Source organism: Saitoella complicata (assembly GCF_001661265.1).
Source record: "Saitoella complicata NRRL Y-17804 unplaced genomic scaffold SAICOscaffold_9, whole genome shotgun sequence".
In the NCBI taxonomy this organism is placed as follows: Eukaryota; Fungi; Ascomycota; class Saitoellomycetes; order Saitoellales; family Saitoellaceae; genus Saitoella; species Saitoella complicata.
Window position 1 is genome coordinate 258,515 of NW_017567000.1, and position 18,120 is coordinate 276,634.

Genomic DNA, 18,120 nt, shown 5'->3' on the forward strand with positions numbered 1-18,120 from the left:
CGTACGGTCTCCAGACTTTTTCGGCGTGAATCAGGCACCATTCACGTGCATGGATGTAACGAAGATACCTAACCGCCAAATGCAGAGGGAAGTCTTGAATTATTAAGTGATGTGTGTATTGCGGTTTGCCAACCTATCGTAGGCCTTAAGTAAGAAGAAAAAGGAAAACGCTAAATGAGTGCAATATCCTGAAAACCTACATATATTTATAGTCTATTCGTTGCCGTTGACAGCCGGAGCATGACCAAGGATCTCCGGCAAACACTTCGAAGCAGCCGCGACGAGACCCAAGTAAGGCGGACTAGGCTCCAATGGTCGTGAGAGCCACTCGGGGTGGTACTGGCAACCCACGTAGTATGGGTGGTCCTTGATCTCCACAATCTCCATACGCTCGTTCAACTCATCCTTACCTACAAACGACAAACCAGCGGCCTCCACGCGCTCCACGTAGTCTGGGTTGACTTCGTAACGGTGACGATGACGCTCGTGCACAGAGTCGGCATTGCCGTACAGTTGGCGGATCTTTGACCATTCGGTTCCTGGCTGGAAGTTCGTGGGACGAAGACCGAGACGCATAGTTCCACCGAGGTGCGTCTTGGAGATTTCAGGCATGTAGATAACGAGGGGGTTGGTGGTGTTCTCGTCCAATTCGGAAGAGTTGGCGTCTGACAGACCGCAGACGTTTCGTGCGAACTCAACAACAGCCATCTGCATACCCAAACAGACGCCGAGATAAGGAATCTGGTTCTCACGAGCCCACTTTGCGGCCGCGATCATACCCTCAGTTCCGCGAGTACCGAATCCTCCGGGAACCATGATACCATCCGCTTGACAGACTGCGTGCCAGGCCTTGTGATATTGAACAGGAGAGGACGTGCTCCTTGCTGGCTCCAAATCCGATGCATCCACCCACAAAATCTCCAACTTCCTGTTACATCTCAACGCGGCGTGCTCCAAAGACTTGACGACTGAAGTGTATGAATCGTGGAGGTCGATGTACTTTCCGACGAGGGCGATAGTAACGGTCTCGAACAGACGGTCGTGGCCTGTAGTTAACTGCTTCCAACGTCCCCAAAGACTCTTGCCCTTGGCAATCTGCTTCTCTGTAATCTTGATGTCGTTGAGCTTCAGTCTCTGAGTGAAATATTTGATCAATCTTTGCTGCTCGAGGACGAGGGGAACGTGGTAGAGGGAGGCGACATCGTGAACAGCGACGACCTGGTCGGTACCGACGTGGCAGAACATAGCGATCTTTTCCCGTGCACCATCCTCGAGAGGCTTGGGGCATCGACAAGCGATAAGGTCAGGAGTCAAACCCAAACCACGCAAGTCACGGATGGCAGCCTGAGTAGGCTTCGTCTTCTGCTCACCACCAATGACAGGAACGAGAGACACGTGAATGAGGGCGAAGTTGTCGTGACCGACGCGGAACTGGAATTGACGGAGCGCCTCGACGAAAGGAGCGGACTCAATGTCACCAACGGTACCACCAAGCTCGATGATACAGACATCGGGCTCCTCTCCGGTCTCGTCAACCGGAACACGCGCAACACGCTCGATCCAGTCCTGCACAGCGTTGGTCAAGTGAGGAACGACCTGAACAGTCTTGCCGAGGTAGTCACCCTTGCGCTCCCTCTCGATGACTTGAGAGTAGACCTTTCCGGTGGTAATGTTGTTGTCACGTGTCAGGGTGACGTTCAAGTAACGCTCGTAGTTACCCAAGTCCAAATCGGCCTCACCACCATCGTTGAGGACGAAGACCTCACCTGGATATATGCCGTCAGTTCTGCGCTTTTATACACGCGAGCAGAAAAACACGCACCGTGCTCCAAAGGGGACATGGTTCCCGCATCAATGTTGAGGTACGGGTCGATCTTGATGGCAGTGACCTTCAAGCCGAGAGTCTTGAGCAACAAACCGGTCGAAGAGGCTTAAGCAACAGTCAGCAACGCGTCCACCATGGCGAATGTATGCTTCGAGGCCGTACCGATGACACCCTTTCCGATCCCACTAATCACACCTGGAAACGGGTAAGTAAGAAGATTGTCTGATCCGAGGTCGACGACATACCTCCGGAAACAATAACGTACTTCATTCTGGGTGAATGGTCGCGAGCGTCGTCCTCGGTCAGTCGCCCTCTTCTCTTCTGTACTGCTGCCTTTTTCGCTATCGCACCAGGCACCGGCAGCAACCGCCAGGGCTCGCTTGCACGTCGAGCACATTCAGGTACCATCGATACACCAGATTGCCTGCAACGTCGCGATGTCTGCCATCGTAGGGAAGAGGAAGCCCAACCAGCCAAACAACCTCCAGCTGCTGCCCTCGTCGCTGGGATCCGCCCCCGCCGCTGCATTCAAGGCTGGCCCGCAGGTATGCTCTGCCGCCGCTGAGGATCCATGAAGCCATGCCTTGCTAACCACCGTGACAGCGTACCACCAAAACTACCCAAAAGCTCACACTCCTGCCGGAAGAGAATGTCCGGGATGCTCGTGAAACAGAGTCTGGTCGCGACGTTTACTCGCAACTCACGCAGATCACCGATACCACGGCTCGACGTGATGCGGAGCGACTAGGGAAGGCCGAGCGTGCTAAGCTGCCTCGAGTGACAGCATACTGTACAGCAAGTGGATACAGAATGGACGATCTGGTCAAGTTTTTGCAAAGCAGAAAAGACACTTGTCATACGCTGCCCAAGAAGTTTGATGAATGGTATGCAGCCTGATCCACCTTACACCAAATTAGTTGCTGACAGTGGATGTATGCAGCGTGTACAGCACGTATTCTTACACAGGCAGAGACTCCTCCCAGCCACGCACTGGTGACCTGTTAGGTCTATCAGAGTTCTCAGAAGCACAAGAAGGCTACAACCACCCTTCTTTGCCAATATACAGCGAGGTTTTCTTGTTTGATTATGGTGTGACGGTTATCTGGGGAATGACTGAACAAGAGGAAAGAAGGTTTCTGAAGGACATCGGAAAGTTTGAGATTGAGAAGCTTGGTGCGTATCTGTCGGAAGCGGTTGTTTTCACATGCTGACTGACGATATAGCTGCTGACGATGTGGAGATCGAGGAGTTGTACGTATTTCCGAATTGCGTACACGCATATAGCTGACAGTTGCATTCAGTAACTACTACGTCGCTGGCTATCAATCACGTATTTACAATGACTTCATCACGCTAAAGGATGGCCGGAACTACATGGTCAAGTTATCGATCTCACATGCGATCGCACAGTCAGTCAAGATCTCGTTATTCGAAGAATTGGTCGACAATACGATTGAAGTCACGAAAGATATCCCACAGGATATCGCAGAAAGTGGTAAAGTGGCTATGTCGAGAAAGGACATCATGAAGAGCGTGGGAGAACTTTTCATTCTACGTATTAGTACGTGCTCCATACCTACGTGGTCCGTATCGCAGCTCACCGGCCATTCTAGATATCAATCTGCAGGGTTCGGTGTTGGATAGCCCAGAATTGTTCTGGGCCGAACCTCAACTCGAGCCGATTTACCAAGCGGCACGTTCATATTTGGAAATCAACCAGAGAGTTTCGTTGCTTAATCAGCGTGTGGAAGTTATCTCTGATCTATTGTCCATGCTCAAGGAACAGGTATGAGGAGGACTTGTCGTCTGTTGTCGTTCTGAACGTTAACCTTCTCATAGTTAACTCACTCGCACGGTGAATGGCTGGAGTGGATCGTCATTATCCTGATTGCCGCAGAGATTGTGATTGCAGTCATTAACAGTACGTTGTGCCCTGCTGTCAAATCGCAGAAAAAGAAGCTGACATGACGACAGTTATTATCGATATTTTCGCTGCTGGATAAGTATGAGGCTCAATTGCAAGGAAAAAGGCGTTATATTGACATTGGGGTTTTCGCAGTAGATGCTATGGAACATGACAGCATTGCAATTGAGTTTTTCATTCCGGATCATCCCACTTAGTTGTACCCTCCTGTGCTTCTTCCTGACATTCTTAGAACAACCAGCTGTGTGCAAGCTCGATATCGACTGGCTGGGCGCACTTGTGCAGATAACCTGCTTTAGCTGAGGTGCCGTAGCGGGGAGAGCTGCCGTCTCGCATTTCATTACGTACGACCACGACAAACAGCTGAAGAGCAGCAAAAGCGCCGCATTCATTAACGCAGCATTCATCCCCGAATAAGCACCTTCGGGCTTTTGTGTCGTTCGAGCCTGTTTGTCCTGGGGCTTGCCTTGTGTGACTGAGAGACGTGTTTCACTAGCTTGGCCGTTTCACCGACCTTGTCAGGGATTCAGGGGCTGATCTTTCAGCATTCACTCGTCATGGATCATCAGCCTGGTACTTATACGCCTCCGCATCTGTCTGCGGATTCGGCGGGCGTGCAGCTTCCAGTTCCGTTCTCGCCGACGTCGAGTGCACCTCCCTTCCCTCTAGCTGCTTCATCCAGCTTGATCGAAGTTCCAACTCCAGCACCGTCACCTCAGCCACATACTAACGAGCTGGCTCGGTCATGGAAGACACTGTGTACTGATGCTGACAGTGATGGTGCTTTTGATGAAATCCGTGAGAAGTTTAGCACTATGCCGGCGAAAGACCGCGGGGAGTTGTTGATCGACTTGCTGAGCATGTGCACCACGCAAGAGCTAGTATCGGTGAATGCTTTCGTTGCGCCTCGGCTGAAACGCGACTTTCTGAAAGAGCTGCCCACTGAGTTGGGTCTTAGGGTATGTTATACGTGGCATCAGGGGATTTGGTACTGATCGGACGTGAATGCAGATTCTCTCGTATATCGACGACGCACCGACGCTTGCACGGGCATCACAAGTATCCCGGCATTGGCATAGCCTTTTGAACGATGATTTGACGTGGAAGCTGTTGTGCCGTAAGTGTTTTCGAAAACGCTAATAGTAAAGCTTATGCTAACATCATGACAGAAAAACACCGTTATCGGAGGCTTAGCTCTATATCTGCTACGGAAGATGAAACGGCAGCGACAAAATTGCCACCCTCAAGCTCCCTTTTACCTACAAGCTCTGGGCCCAAACATGGGTCGGGCCTGTCATCGTCCTCCTCAACAAGGCCACCCAAGCCAACCTCTTACAAAAGTCATTTCAAGCAGCGGTACATCGTGGAACAAGCATGGCGGTCCGGAGGAAAGATTTTGGCAAAGCATATCACCCAGGACAACGGTGTAGTGACTGCCCTGCATCTTACGTCCACATATATTGTAGTCGGCCTCGACAACTCGAAGATTCACGTGTTTGACCAGAACGGCAAGTTTCTACGAACACTGATTGGTCATGATGCAGGCGTGTGGGCCTTGGTGCCGTATGGTGATACTTTGGTCTCTGGAGGGTGTGACCGCGACGTAAGAGTATGGGATTTGAGGACTGGCATGTGCCGTCATACTCTACAGGGACACTCGTCAACTGTCCGGTGCCTCAAGATGAGTGATTCCAAGACGGCGATTTCAGGGTCAAGAGATACGACGTTGAGAATTTGGGATATCGAACGCGGCGAATGTCGTCGCGTACTTATAGGACACGGAGCTTCTGTTCGATGTGTCGAGGTCTGGGGTGATCTCTGTGTTAGTGGGAGTTATGACACCACCGCTAGGGTATATACTACCGCCAGGCATCTGTGGAAACGTGCTGACAGAATATCATAGATATGGAGTATCTCGACTGGGCAGTGCTTGAAAACCCTGCAGGGTCATGTTAGCCAGATTTATGCCATAGCTTTCGATGGCGAACATATCGCAACGGGCTCTCTCGACACCACCATTCGCATTTGGGATCCTCAATCTGGCATGTGCTTGTCAGTTCTTCAAGGTCACACATCGCTTGTCGGTCAACTGCAAATCCGGTATCCAACGTTGGTGACGGGTGGTTCCGATGGCAGTGTACGGGTGTGGGATCTGGAAACGCACAGCTGCGTTCACCGATTGGCTGCGCATGACAATAGTGTTACCAGTTTGCAGTTTGATTCCATGAGAATCGTGTCGGCAGGCAGTGACGGGCGCGTAAAGGTATGCCATTCCTCGTTCGCACTCCGACATGAGCTAATTCGCTGTAGGTTTGGGATCTTCAAACAGGCGCCTTGATCCGCGAGCTGTGCAGTCCAGCTGATGCGGTATGGCGCGTTGCTTTCGAGGAAGAGAAGGCCGTGGTGCTAGCGAGTAGAAACCAAAGGACTACCATGGAACTGATTTCATTTGAGGCTTATCTGAATGATCCGTCTATGGACTACACGGAATATCAGGTTAAGGCTCTCAATGATCAGAAATGGGACTGAGGTGTTAGGTATTGACTAAGTGAAGCTGCAGGGCGTTAAGGATTCTGGTTTTGTGGTTATGGAGTAAGGAAGGTTGTCATTGCATTGTTGTTTTATGCTAGAATCTGGATTGAATCCCGTTGATGATTTGCCATCGCATACGTCTGTGTGCGACCGCGTTCTTTCTGCTCAAATCTTCAGCTGACGCTGCTGGGAGCGTTCCCCAATTTACAACTCTTCCTTGACGTCCATAGCCGAGATTACACTAGGAGTATCAGCTGCCACCGGAACATTCTCGTCCGATAGTGCGCTATGAACGACGGCAACGGGTGCATCGAGCGTATTCGATGCGACAATTGCTGGTGATGCTTCCATACCAGATATCGACTTCCGCGATACCTTGGTCGTACGTTTCTTTGGTTTGGCTTCGTTAGGTGTAGGTGTTGCAAAAGATGCTCCGTTTGCTGCTTTGTTGGGTGATGGTGACCTTCTCGCGGAAGCAATCGGTCGCGCCGTCGTCTACAAGATCCAAGATCAGCAAACCGTAGATCAAATCGTTGCTATCCACATACCAGTGGTGACAGCACTTCATCTGCCGATGGTCTTGCCGGTGTTCGCTCCTCTAACCGCTCCAACAAGAATGCACGCTCTAGTCGCAGCCGTTGTATACTCCGCTTCGTACGAGCAAGCTTCAGCGTCATGGCGTCATTGCTCTCCTCAATTTCCCTGATTCGCTTCCGTAAGTCCTTGCACTTCTGACGGTATCGAGCCTCTTCTGATTCGGACATAACGTTTGGTGTTGAGCTGGGGTATCCAGGTATAATACGCGTAAATAGGCTCCAGCACGTCTACGTTACCGCCAGCTGCGGTAGTGCGTACCCGGTGGCCCAGCTGTGGCAAAGTGCATAGCTCCCCAGCTGCCCCGTACTTCAAATGTTGTACGTGCGGAAAAGTATAGAGATATCCAAATAACGACGAGTCTTGCTTGCCAAGTAACATGAACTTCCCAGGGTCTCAAGGAGCATTGGCTGGCGTGCTAGGAGCTGGGCCAGCGCCAAATATGGCGGATCTCACTCCGGAACAGCAACAGGCGGCACAGCAGGCTTATTACGTTAAGTTGATGAACTCGGCTACAGAGTCTTGTCCCTTCAAGTTGGTCATGAGTGGAGGTGCTGGATTTGCTCTAGGAGGTGTGTTCGGATTGTTCATGTCGAGTATGGACATTCAGTCTACAAATCACGCGATCTACGAAAAGAGCTTCAAGGAACAGATGAAGTTTGGTATGAAAGACATGGGGCAGCGGTCATATACGTCTGCGAAGAATTTTGCAGTTGTTGGAGCTATCTTTGCGGGATCAGAATGTTGTATAGAAAGTGTAAGTTGCAGCGTCTGATCAACTGAGCTCTTGCTAATTGTGACTTAGCTGCGGGCGAAGAATGATATCTACAATGGTATCGCGGCGGGTTGTTTTACCGGTGGTGCTTTGGCTGTCAAGGCCGGTCCTAAGGCAGCGGCGTTTGGTTGTGCGGGTTTTGCGGCGTTTTCTGCAGCGATTGACTATGTAAGTTCATCGTCTCGTTTCAAGATTGTTCAGAGCTGACGTGATCTGTAGTACCTCCGGTCAGATCATTAAAAGAATTTATGAGAATGTGATATGAGTTTCTCAACAAAAGATTCCCTGAAGCGCATTGCAAGCACGATCAGCATGTGAATGATGGAGATAATTTTTGAGTCGGGCTGCTGTGCAGCCCCAGGATCCGAGCCTACCACTCGTTCTATTTAGATTAGGCAATCCCCCCTCAGCATATACAGATTTCCCTCCGTTTTAGATTTCTAATACCAACTTCTTTCATCAATCCTCATCCCAGTTGGGGTTCTGGCCCGGTGGCTTAGGTCCTCCTGCTGCCTTCGACATGATGATTTGGTCAATCCTCAATACGGTAAGAGTAGCATCTGTGGCGAGCTTCAAAGCCCAATGCTTCATCGACAGAACATCAAGAATACCGGCCGCCTTGGCGTCGACCGTGCCGTCTCTCTCATCTTCCACGTCGACACCCACTACACCTTCATCGTTCTTGTGATGCGCTGCATACAGTCTTGACAGAACCTCCGTAGCGTCCATACCAGCGTTCTCTGCCAACGTCCGAGGGATAACTTCGAGCGCCTCGGCAAACTTCTTGATCGCATGTTGATTCAGTCCTGGAGTCTTCTCTCCGTATGCCATAACTCTCTTCAAAAGCTCCATCTCTGTCGCACCAGCACCAGGTACCAAGCGAGGGTCCTTAGCCACAGCTTTGACAACATTAACACCGTCATCGATAGCACGCTCCACGTCGTCAAGATAGTTCTGCGTTGCTCCTCTAAGGACAACGGTCGCAGTCTTGGTGATGTCATTCTCCTGTCTGAAAACCGTAACACGGTCACCACCAATTTCAACGGTCTCCACAACATCGACACTTCCCATCTCATCCGGCATGGGAGCACCCAAACGCGCGAGAGGAGTAGCCCCCACAACACGGCAAAGACGACGGAGGTCGAACTTGCTGAGAATCTTGACCACAAGGATACCGAATCGGTTCAGGTAGTGCATGGTAAGCTCACCAATGCTTGATCCAGTAACGACAACACGAACACCGGAGTCAGCGATCTCCTTTACCATAGCCTCAAGCTGGTTCTCCTCTCCCTTTGTGAAATCAAGCATTTCCTTGGCATTGTGAAGCAAGACCGTTCCCTTGGTCTCAGTCTGAGAGATATCCAGAGGACAGGTGAAGACAGCAACCTTAGCTTTTGACGCCTTGGTAACATCGCCTTCAGGTGTTCTTGCGAAGACCATACCGCGAACAACTTTGCTATCGTACAAACTGCCACCCATGATCTTCACAACACGCACGTTATCGACGTTAAAGTTGACAGGGTTCTTGGGCATAACGGTAAGCGCAGCATCGGCGACCAAATCGGCGAGGAAGTCCTCGTTACCGTACTGTTTTGAGGAAATTGCGGTTTTGATGGCCTTGATCAACTCATCCTTCGAAGAAAGGTCGGCAACCTTGTAAACAACGAGTTCTGCCGTCATTGTTAGATTGAATCGCTCATGCAAAGGTCAATGTTTGACGTACCCTCAAGCACCTTCAGAGCAAAGTCGTAAGCCATCTCGTAACCCTGCGTGATCTCAGAAGGATGAAGACCCATGCGGATCAAAGACTCTGCCTTGTTCAAAAGTTCTCCGGCGAAAATCAGAACGAGATTCGTAGCGTCACCCATCTCAGACTCCTGCTGCTGACTCGACATGACAACCAATCGTGCTGCAGGGTGGACGACGTCCAACTCGCGAATGATAGTAGCGGCATCGTTAGTGATAAACAACTTTCCGATATGGTTGATGATAATCTTATTACGTCCATTGCCGAAAGAAGTGCGAACGATGCCAGCAAGTTCGTGAACGGCCTGAATATTTCTGACGACAGCGTCATCCGTGCCCTGGGCAATCTTATATCCGTCCTGTAGCGACGGTCAGCACCTCAATTTAACACAGCATACAGACACAACAAACCTTGAAAAGCTGAGGACCAGCGGCCTTGGGAAGTTTAAGACTCATGACTGCTGTTCTTGGTGTGTCGAATGAATGCTTGTTGCTTCGACGCGACTTCGAGGTGCCGCGATGCAACCGCAATACACATGCCAGGCACGAAACCAGCGCAGGCCGACAACCAAGGTTGCAATTGCTATTGCTATTGCTAGGATCATGGGCATAATGCTGTGCACGGTAGAGATACCAATATGATTTTATTTCCTCAACATGTCAAGTATGGGTAACTAGGCCGCTGGCCTTTGAGATCAACACGTTCTAACATAACTCCTTCCAACACTCCTCTCCACTCCACACCTCCACACTTAATCCCTGAGCTCCTTGGCACGCTGCTCGTTGGGGTAGGTGTAGGTCTCGTCGGTCCATCGTCCACGCAAAGTCTTGGGGTTAGATCCGGGAACGTAGATGTCGTTGAACAAGTTCTCGGCGGTAGCCTCAGGCTCGGGAGAAGCCTCAGCCTCGGCAACCTCCTTGTCGACCCTAGCCCTGGCATCCTTGTCAAGAGCCTTGATCTCATCCTCAGTGCACACTCCCCAGTCAAGCAAACGCATCTTCAAGCCCTGGATGGTGTCCTTGCTCGAACGCATGTGCTGAATCTCCTCGCGGGAACGGTAGGTGGTTCCGGGGTCGGACATGGAGTGACCACCGTAACGGTAGGTAGCGTACTCGATCACGAGGGGACCCTTACCGCTAGTGGTGTACTCCTTCGCCCAAGCACAAGCCTGACGAACAGCGAGGACATCCATACCGTTGACCTTGAGACCAGGAATGTACTGACCACGCTTGTAGTACTCGGTAAGGGCAGAGGAACGGGCAGCAGAGGTACCCATACCGTACTTGTTGTTCTCACAACCGAAGATAACAGGGAGGTCCCAGAGCTTGGCCATGTTGTAGGCCTCGAAAACCTGACCCTGGTTGGCAGCACCGTCGCCGTACAAGGCGAAAGAGCAGTTCTTCCTGCCCCAGTACTTCATAGCGAAACCGAGACCAGCTCCGACGGAGACCTGAGCACCGACGATACCGTTTCCTCCGAAGAAACCCTTGGCGAACATGTGCATAGAACCACCCTTTCCGTATGAAATACCATCCTTCCTACCCAACAACTCAGCTATAATAGACTTGACCGAACCACCACGCATGTAAGTGAAACCGTGACAACGGTAGGAAGTAATAACCTGGTCGTCAGGGGTGATCGCGTGCTCCATACCGACAGCAACGGCCTCCTGTCCAGTGGACAAGTGACAGAAACCTCTGATCTTCTTGGCCTTGTAGAGAGCATCGGAGGCCATCTCCAACCGACGAATAGTGACCATGTCGTGATACATCTTCTTCAACTCGGCCTTGGTGACCTGGAATTCAAGTGACGGAGGGGCGTCGAGCATGTAGGTCTCGAAAGCATCCTCGTTGAGCTTGACGGTGAAGGGCTCATCATCCTTCTCCGGAACAGTGGCAGGGTCGACGTGGGAGGCCTTGGCGTCGGTGGTGACGGTACGCTGAGCAACGGCCTGTGTGAAGCGGGATTAGCATGTATACGACGCGGGCAGTGAGGAGATTCTAGCTGCGCATACCCTGAGAGGAGTGACCGAGCGGCCGGCAACTGCCTTGGAGAATACGGAAAGCATTTTGATCGAGTTGACAACAGACAGCAGCGGTGGAACGAAGATGGTCGCGATGCTCTGATGTTGTTGAGATGCTTAGATCGCGCTTTGGGGACTTGATTTTTGGCCGGAGGCAGCCGGAAGCAGACCCTGCAGCACGATGCACCAGCACCAATGATACGACGAGTGACGTCGTCAGCTCTAGAGACTTGAATATTCCTATCCTCGATCAATGTTCCGTTTCCCTTCGTCAACAGCCAGGCTAAGTGCTTTCCGCCCTTCGCTCTCATCGTCGCGTTGGTTTTGCACCACTCCATCGCCTCGGCAGCGCTTTCCGCTCCAGATACCCAGTGATCCCAGCTCCCGGCAAGAGTACAAACGATTCGGTCAGGGTCCCAATGGCAGAAGCACATCAGGCCGGAAGTATTTATGGGGTTTCGCAGCTGGTGCTGGCGGATTGTTCTACGTCACGCATCTTGAGAAGGTGGAGATGACGGGTAGACGACGGTTCATGGCGATTAGCCCTGAAGCCGAAGCAGACATTGCGAAACAAGCGTACCAAGCTGTTATGCAAGAATACGGGAACAGTATGCTTCCTGCGAGCGATCCGAGAACGAAGCTCGTGATGAGAGTTATGAAGAGGATCATCGCGGTGTCAGGCATGACAGACCTCAATTGGGAGGTGCATGTCATTGAATCCCCTGAAAAGAACGCATTCGTTTCACCGGGAGGAAAGGTCTTCGTCTTTACCGGCATCCTTCCTATTGCGAAGAACGAGGACGGTTTGGCTGTGGTTTTGGGACATGAAACGGCACATCAGGTGCGACTACAAAAGGTTTGATTTCATGTCTACATTGACTGACAGTCTGTTAGATTGCTCGTCATACGGCCGAGAAGCTATCTCTCGGAGTGATCATCAGCGCCCTTCGGTTTGCGGTGTTCTTCGCTGGTCTTGACATAGGTCCACTCACCAACTCCTTCTTCCAATTTCTGATGGATTTACCCAACTCACGAAAATGTGAATCAGAAGGTGAGACGTACACATCAGTCTTCCTGACCAATACTCAACTTGACTATATAGCGGATCACATTGGTTTACTACTAACAGCGCAGGCGTGCTTCAACCCTCAAGAAGCCATTCCTCTATGGCAACGAATGGAGGCTGCCGAAGCAGTCGGGGTTCCACAGTTTTTAAGCACTCATCCGACACCGAAGAACAGAATTCAGCAGATGCAGGAATGGATGCACGAAGCCGAGGAGAAAAGAGCAAATAGTAACTGTACCCAGCAGCTTGGTGGCTGGGCAGACCAATTCCGTAAAACGCAGCGTTACGCTAGAGGGTTTTGAACGAAGTTTTTGCCTCTCAACATCTCCTTTTCTTCCATCAAGCCTTTCCAATAGCTGTTTGGTGTACGCGCTCGTGTATGTACGGTTCGACCCTCCGCCTGCCGTACGCAGCACTACGGTGACATCAACACTTGGCGATCTCGAGCTCCCTAAGCTGGAAAAGGGAAAACACATGTACCGGGCATACAGCTCGCAGTCAAGAACAGCATACATTCACTGAAACGCGAACAGTAACGGCATTTATTTGCGATGGAGCGTTTTACGAAATCCTACAACAAGTACAAACAGACTTTGGGGCTCATTCTCCCTACCGTTCCCCTTCTCACTTACGAAGCTTTCTCCCACTTCACATGGGGCAACCAACCAAATGCTTGGGACTTTAGGTCTCATATGACCATCAAGTCCATCAAGTACTTCATGCAACTCGGCTCCGAGTATACTGTCGAGCAGGTGCAGAAGATTACTACGCGTGAAAGCAACATTCTACATCCAAACCAGTGGATTATTAACCAGCCGGTTCCTCTCTCAGGACACACCGACCAGGTCAAGGATGCCGTCAACAAGGCTTGTACAGCGCTCGGTGAAGGTCTCGATAAGATTGATGCTGCAGAAGTCGCTGCCGTGGATGGTGAATGGACCGCATATAGGACAATGACCGCAGACACCTCGGACTGGTCGGCTGAGAAGAAGTTTGCCGCGATGGAGTCTGAGTTGGAATCCGATGCTGTTGTTCTCTACCTTCACGGAGGAGCCTACTATCTTTGCTCGCCTGTGACACACCGCGACCTGGTGTCCGCACTTGCTCGTCAATTCAAAGGAAAATGTTTTTCTCTGAAGTATCGACTGGCTCCGCAAGCGTCGTTCCCTTCACAAATCACCGACGCCTTGCTCGCATATATGTGGCTCATCGATCCTCCGGCAGGCGCCCTTCACAAGCCAGTGCCCCCGGAGAAGATTGTCATCGCAGGCGACTCGGCGGGTGGTGGCCTCACTGCCGGTGTTCTCCTCACCATCTTGCAAAGCGGCTTGCCTCGCCCTGCTGGCGTTATCACGCTATCGCCTTGGGTTGACTTGTCGCATTCCTTCGAGTCTTCAATAACGAATGCAGTAACTGATTATCTCCCTGAACTCGGCGCGAAGCATCGCCACAAGGCTAGCAAAGCTTGGGCTGCGGATGGTTCCCAGTATCACTTCTATGCCCCGAATGAAGCCGTCATCCATCCACTTGTCAGTCCTGTCACAGCGAAGAGTTGGGAAGGTGCTCCACCCATGCTTGTGATTATCGGTGAGGGTGAACGCTTGAGGGACGAGGGCCTCTTCTTTGCGCAGCAGGCTGCGCAGTCTGGCGTGGATGTGAATGTGCAGCTTTACGAGGCCATGCCGCATGTGTTCCAGCTCTTACGAGGACATCCTTCGGCTAGGCGGAGTTTCATGGAGATGGGCAAGTTTGTCACTAGGGTTACAGGCGGAACCTCTGAGGAATCAGGCGCAAGACATTGGATCGATGGACGAGGCGAGATTGGCCCGTTGGCGGATGAGCAATATCGTATTGGTTTTACTAGGGATGAAGTTATTGAGAGGATAAGGAATTCGGTTGAGAAGTGGGGCTCACAAGAGATGTTGGAGCAGAAGATCTAGACGGTTGGATACAGTAACGGACAAAAGAGTGTATTTTGTCAGAGCTCGCCTCGCTTTCTCGCTAGATAACGTTCCCTCGCACTCATCACATCGCTCTCCGTTTTGGCTTTTTTCGATTTCATGAGGAGTTCCTCCTGTTTTGATCGCTGCTCATCCTCTTTCCGCTTCCGTGATTCCCGTAATTGTGCCTCCAGTTGTCTTGCCTGCCTTGCTCTAGCTTCCCGCGTATCGTCTGATCGAGGCCGGTCTGCGTAGTCTCGTCTCGGAGCATGCTGGTCGTCTGCCTTAGCAGGCACCCGTACACTGGATGACGTTGCCTTCTTCACAATGTTGAGACCTCCCAACAGCAGTTGTCGTTTATCGACAACCTCACCCTCATCGTTAACAATGACATTACGACCGGTTCTGTCCTGCACTTCGGAAGCGCGTTGGAGGTCGCTCTTTTCCTGTTTTTTATCTGGGTGATCCGTATCATTTCTTCCTTGGTCTTCCTTCCCAGAGCTGACGCTGGTTTGCACAGCATCGAACCTTTCCTCTTCTCGATCAAGAATGTTCCTGTAAAAGCTCGAGATACCTTGTGACTTGTTCTGCAGTTCTCCTTCTTTCTCACGTTCTTCCTCCTCCAGCCGGCGAAGCTCTTCTTGTTGCTTCTTATAGGCGCTCGTAACGAACTTTTCTTTATCCGCAAACTCTTCACCCTCCTTCTCTCTTTCGCGTTGGATCAGCTTCTCCTCGGCTCGTAGGCGATCCCTGTCACGGACTTGCTTCATTGCTAACAGATTCTGCATGTAGCGAGGCTGGGAAAGGTTAATCAGCGATAGTCCAGTGGGCCATATGGGAAACAAACCTTTCGCTCCTGCTGCTCTCCCTGTGATTCTTCCTTCTTGCGACGCTCACCGCGCTTCATGTCATCGTAGACGGCATCATAATCGTACACTGATGGATCTACTTCTGCCACTTCTTCGGCCTGTTTCTCCACTTGCTTTGCAGACAAATTTGCATAGCTGTTGAGCTGGGCGTTCACAGTCTTCCGAGCAGCATTCCCTCCATGGGCCGGAGGAGCTGATGATGGATCCTCCTCGATGTCATTGTCGTCACCAAATACAGCTGGCGGTCTTCGAGTCGCTTGTGGTGGCTTCGCCTTCTTCGTGATATTGAGGCCGTACCCCAAGGCCATGGTGGTGTTGTCGTTGTCGTTGCCGGGATTTGTATGGGCGGTCTCGCGATAAGGTTAAAGTTGCAGCGCGCGTCGTGCTTGCCTGCCGTGCTGGACGCGTGGGTTGTCTGCTCCGACTCCCGGCGTCACCTGCTGGTTGTTGCTCAGGTTACGTATCTCACCACCATGCCCTTGTCAGACGAGGATCTCCAGGGTTGGATACTGGCCTGTGCTTCCGGCGTCGCATGTATCGTTGGAGCCTCCGTCATCTTCAGCGACATCCTGATTCGTCGCCTTCCAGGTCGGCATGATTTCGACATCAAGACCGATAAGAAGTTTCTGGTGGGCAGTCTATCATTAGGATCAGGTGTTCTGCTCTATTCGGCGTTCTTCAAGATGATGCCGGAAGCGAAGGGATGGCTCGAGAGTGGGATGAGCAAGAAAGCGGCAGGGTGGATGCTGCAAGGATCGTTCATCGCCGGGGTGTTTGTATGCATGGTACTGAATGCCATCGTACATGCGCTGACTCCTCATTCGATCATTCATTGCGGGGATCATGACGTTCATGAGGACAGCGCTGGGGGAGCGTTGAGCGAGACCGGTGATACATTGGCACCTCTCCCCAGTCATCACCACAATCATTCACAAGACGACTATTTCGCACACAACCACAACCATCATCATGACTCTGAGCGCAGGCCGCTCTTGAATCGCGCTTCGACAAGGTCTATAGGAAGCATGCGATGCGCAGAAGAAAGCGATCCAATACGACCAAGTCTCTGCGCAGGATACAGCAATCCCTGTTTTACACGGCTCCACAACGGCACATGTGACTGTCGTAGACAAGCATCGTCACCTGACAGAAAAGCTCTACATCCCAAAACTCGGAGACGGCAGTATTCTAGTGATTTGGAAGACATGGTTCATAGTGATGCCGAGCATAGTCATCATCATGAGGAAAGTCACGGCCATGAGCACCATCACCACGTTCCGGAGCCACATAAGGCGATGATGGCGATTGGTATTCAAACAGCTATTGCGATATCCCTACACAAGCTCCCGGAAGGCATTGTGACATTCGTTACGAGTCATGCGGACAGGAAGCTCGGCTTTGCAGTGTTCCTGGCACTGGCGATACACAACTTGGCCGAAGGCTTCACCATAGCTTTCCCGTTATATATCGCGCTTAACAGTCGTCTCAAGGCTTTTGGTGCAGCGATCTTACTCGGAGCATGTAGCCAACCTCTTGGAGCGCTTATTGGTTATCTTTGGACGAGTAGCTACGAACCGTCACCAGCTCAAGATGTTGTGTACGGTGTTCTCTTTAGGTAAGTTTTCCAAATGCTCTCCACAGAACTTACAATACTAATTGTACACGCAGTTCCACGGCAGGCTTCATGTCCGTAATTGCTATTCACAGCATGTTACCTCAGGCCATCAGGAATGATCAGTCGAGCATGTCGACGTCTGTGTTTTTCTTCATGGGGGTTGCTTTGATTGGAGGGAGTTATGCGATCGCCGGGTCTTAAAAAAACTTATGTGGCTGAATTGAGAAAGACATCGATTAATCACTCAACTTGCTCTGCCGCCCTCCGGGGACTTCCTTGTTTCGCGTCTAACATACCCCCTGGCCGTCTGATTACTGCTGTGTGCAAAATTCTTGACGCGGCGCATTTTACCGCCTATCTGCGCAGGGATAGTTTCATGAACCCCCCCATCTTCGTAGACAAGGCTTGGAAGGGCGATTTCAGGGGAGACATTGATAGATCAGACTCTTAGGAATCGATAGATGTCCTCGAAACGCGTGTAGCACCGTCTCTAATAGAGTTGTGACATTAAGAAAGGTTTCGGCAAAGGTGCATGATGTTGCATGAACATGCATGAAAGCAACGAAAACACTCTCTGGACCCACAAACCTCAAAAACTGTTAGAATCAAAGAAACCACACGTAGAGCTTGTTCATCCAAGCTCCCTCTCTCTCATGGAACCCGGAGCTGCATCCTTAGTGGCTTCCAGGGTCCGTTTCTTTCTTAAACCTGAAACCACCTTTTCAGCATGAAGCGACTGAGGGAGGCCTTGTGGCCCAAAACGGGTGGCACGACGTGATTGCTAAGGATAGGTATGATCAGTTTCAACCCTTACTCGATCTCCGAGGCCTTTATCTATGCTGTTTTAAGGGTTTCTGTCATATGGAGTTTGCGATTCGCGCGCACATGGGAAAGTTACGTCAAGAATTTTGCACACAGCAGTACGCTGTCGACTAACTATGAAGTTCCTCATGGTGCTGCTGGTTGATATGCCCTCCAATGAAATATGGAGTGGAGTTCAAGCGAATATTCCCACGGCTGTACGGCGGCGGCCAGCGCCAGCTACTGAGCTCAGAAGACAGCAACTAGGCAATCGCCACGAGTCTGTCTAGTATTTCCGTGTTATCAATGAATACATCTGGGGAAACAACGCTTTGAGGGTCCTATAGCTACGGCCGGTAACGGCAAGTAAGAGCGCGAGAATCTGCTCTGGGGCCTCCTAATACGGAAT

General features: G+C 51.2%; 11 protein-coding genes across 11 annotated transcripts; 6 read left to right on the top strand and 5 right to left on the bottom strand.

The window, feature by feature from the left end:
• Nucleotides 1-196: 196 nt before the first annotated feature.
• Nucleotides 197-2,129, bottom strand: SAICODRAFT_91510 (CTP synthase). The gene is made up of 4 exons (XM_019171756.1): nt 2,071-2,129; nt 1,988-2,020; nt 1,823-1,930; nt 197-1,766 (listed from the first exon to the last, which is right to left on the bottom strand). Exons 1-4 carry the CDS (start codon nt 2,093-2,095, stop codon nt 214-216), a joined length of 1,719 nt encoding a protein of 572 aa, XP_019024778.1. The 5' UTR covers nt 2,096-2,129; the 3' UTR covers nt 197-213.
• Nucleotides 2,130-2,239: 110 nt separating this feature from the next.
• On the top strand, nt 2,240-3,828 carry SAICODRAFT_65290 (DUF155-domain-containing protein; the record flags this gene model as incomplete). Its single annotated transcript, XM_019170135.1, has 8 exons — nt 2,240-2,370; nt 2,429-2,709; nt 2,766-3,002; nt 3,053-3,076; nt 3,127-3,386; nt 3,439-3,611; nt 3,665-3,746; nt 3,800-3,828. Exons 1-8 carry the CDS (start codon nt 2,263-2,265, stop codon nt 3,826-3,828), a joined length of 1,194 nt encoding a protein of 397 aa, XP_019024779.1. The 5' UTR covers nt 2,240-2,262.
• Nucleotides 3,829-4,306: 478 nt separating this feature from the next.
• On the top strand, nt 4,307-6,278 carry SAICODRAFT_55973 (WD40 repeat-like protein; the record flags this gene model as incomplete). The annotated part of the gene is made up of 5 exons (XM_019169413.1): nt 4,307-4,708; nt 4,761-4,866; nt 4,919-5,601; nt 5,653-6,012; nt 6,060-6,278. The coding sequence occupies 5 exons, from the start codon at nt 4,307-4,309 to the stop codon at nt 6,276-6,278; spliced, it is 1,770 nt and encodes a 589-aa protein (XP_019024780.1).
• Nucleotides 6,279-6,485: 207 nt separating this feature from the next.
• SAICODRAFT_6922 (uncharacterized protein) lies at nt 6,486-7,045 on the bottom strand (the record flags this gene model as incomplete). Its single annotated transcript, XM_019170459.1, has 2 exons — nt 6,486-6,776; nt 6,830-7,045. The coding sequence occupies 2 exons, from the start codon at nt 7,043-7,045 to the stop codon at nt 6,486-6,488; spliced, it is 507 nt and encodes a 168-aa protein (XP_019024781.1).
• Nucleotides 7,046-7,317: 272 nt separating this feature from the next.
• SAICODRAFT_34707 (mitochondrial import inner membrane translocase, subunit Tim17/22) lies at nt 7,318-7,890 on the top strand (the record flags this gene model as incomplete). The annotated part of the gene is made up of 3 exons (XM_019168376.1): nt 7,318-7,632; nt 7,681-7,818; nt 7,870-7,890. The coding sequence occupies 3 exons, from the start codon at nt 7,318-7,320 to the stop codon at nt 7,888-7,890; spliced, it is 474 nt and encodes a 157-aa protein (XP_019024782.1).
• A 124-nt stretch (nt 7,891-8,014) lies between these two features.
• On the bottom strand, nt 8,015-9,871 carry SAICODRAFT_79288 (T-complex protein 1). The gene is made up of 3 exons (XM_019171148.1): nt 9,808-9,871; nt 9,374-9,755; nt 8,015-9,320 (listed from the first exon to the last, which is right to left on the bottom strand). Exons 1-3 carry the CDS (start codon nt 9,850-9,852, stop codon nt 8,110-8,112), a joined length of 1,638 nt encoding a protein of 545 aa, XP_019024783.1. The 5' UTR covers nt 9,853-9,871; the 3' UTR covers nt 8,015-8,109.
• A 259-nt stretch (nt 9,872-10,130) lies between these two features.
• Nucleotides 10,131-11,514, bottom strand: SAICODRAFT_18706 (pyruvate dehydrogenase E1 component alpha subunit). Its single transcript, XM_019165998.1, has 2 exons — nt 11,412-11,514; nt 10,131-11,348 (listed from the first exon to the last, which is right to left on the bottom strand). Exons 1-2 carry the CDS (start codon nt 11,463-11,465, stop codon nt 10,149-10,151), a joined length of 1,254 nt encoding a protein of 417 aa, XP_019024784.1. The 5' UTR covers nt 11,466-11,514; the 3' UTR covers nt 10,131-10,148.
• A 325-nt stretch (nt 11,515-11,839) lies between these two features.
• On the top strand, nt 11,840-12,788 carry SAICODRAFT_34711 (uncharacterized protein; the record flags this gene model as incomplete). Its single annotated transcript, XM_019168377.1, has 4 exons — nt 11,840-11,864; nt 11,885-12,261; nt 12,315-12,471; nt 12,523-12,788. The coding sequence occupies 4 exons, from the start codon at nt 11,840-11,842 to the stop codon at nt 12,786-12,788; spliced, it is 825 nt and encodes a 274-aa protein (XP_019024785.1).
• A 382-nt stretch (nt 12,789-13,170) lies between these two features.
• On the top strand, nt 13,171-14,650 carry SAICODRAFT_30013 (uncharacterized protein). Its single transcript, XM_019167563.1, has one exon. The coding sequence runs from the start codon at nt 13,179-13,181 to the stop codon at nt 14,424-14,426; it is 1,248 nt and encodes a 415-aa protein (XP_019024786.1). The 5' UTR covers nt 13,171-13,178; the 3' UTR covers nt 14,427-14,650.
• Nucleotides 14,471-15,420, bottom strand: SAICODRAFT_42261 (uncharacterized protein; the record flags this gene model as incomplete). Its single annotated transcript, XM_019168693.1, has 2 exons — nt 14,471-15,223; nt 15,274-15,420. Coding segments are annotated over 2 exons (900 nt in total), but the record flags the coding sequence as incomplete, so codon positions are not given.
• Nucleotides 15,421-15,504: 84 nt separating this feature from the next.
• SAICODRAFT_79304 (Zinc/iron permease) lies at nt 15,505-17,011 on the top strand (the record flags this gene model as incomplete). Its single annotated transcript, XM_019171149.1, has 2 exons — nt 15,505-16,910; nt 16,964-17,011. Coding segments are annotated over exons 1-2 (1,320 nt in total), but the record flags the coding sequence as incomplete, so codon positions are not given.
• Between the last annotated feature and the right edge of the window lie 1,109 nt (nt 17,012-18,120).

Coding starts and splice junctions, on each gene's coding strand:
- SAICODRAFT_30013 (XM_019167563.1), top strand. CDS start 13,179: ATGACCATCAAGTCCATCAAGTACTTCATGCAACTCGGCTCCGAGTAT.
- SAICODRAFT_18706 (XM_019165998.1), bottom strand. CDS start 11,465: ATGCTTTCCGTATTCTCCAAGGCAGTTGCCGGCCGCTCGGTCACTCCT. Junction 11,349..11,411: donor GCTCGGTCACTCCTCTCAGG/GTATGCGCAGCT, acceptor CGCTTCACACAG/GCCGTTGCTCAGCGTACCGT.
- SAICODRAFT_91510 (XM_019171756.1), bottom strand. CDS start 2,095: ATGAAGTACGTTATTGTTTCCGGAG. Junction 2,021..2,070: donor GTACGTTATTGTTTCCGGAG/GTATGTCGTCGA, acceptor ACCCGTTTCCAG/GTGTGATTAGTGGGATCGGA. Junction 1,931..1,987: donor GATCGGAAAGGGTGTCATCG/GTACGGCCTCGA, acceptor CTGTTGCTTAAG/CCTCTTCGACCGGTTTGTTG.
- SAICODRAFT_79288 (XM_019171148.1), bottom strand. CDS start 9,852: ATGAGTCTTAAACTTCCCAAGGCCGCTGGTCCTCAGCTTTTCAAG. Junction 9,756..9,807: donor CTGGTCCTCAGCTTTTCAAG/GTTTGTTGTGTC, acceptor CCGTCGCTACAG/GACGGATATAAGATTGCCCA. Junction 9,321..9,373: donor TGCTCTGAAGGTGCTTGAGG/GTACGTCAAACA, acceptor CAATGACGGCAG/AACTCGTTGTTTACAAGGTT.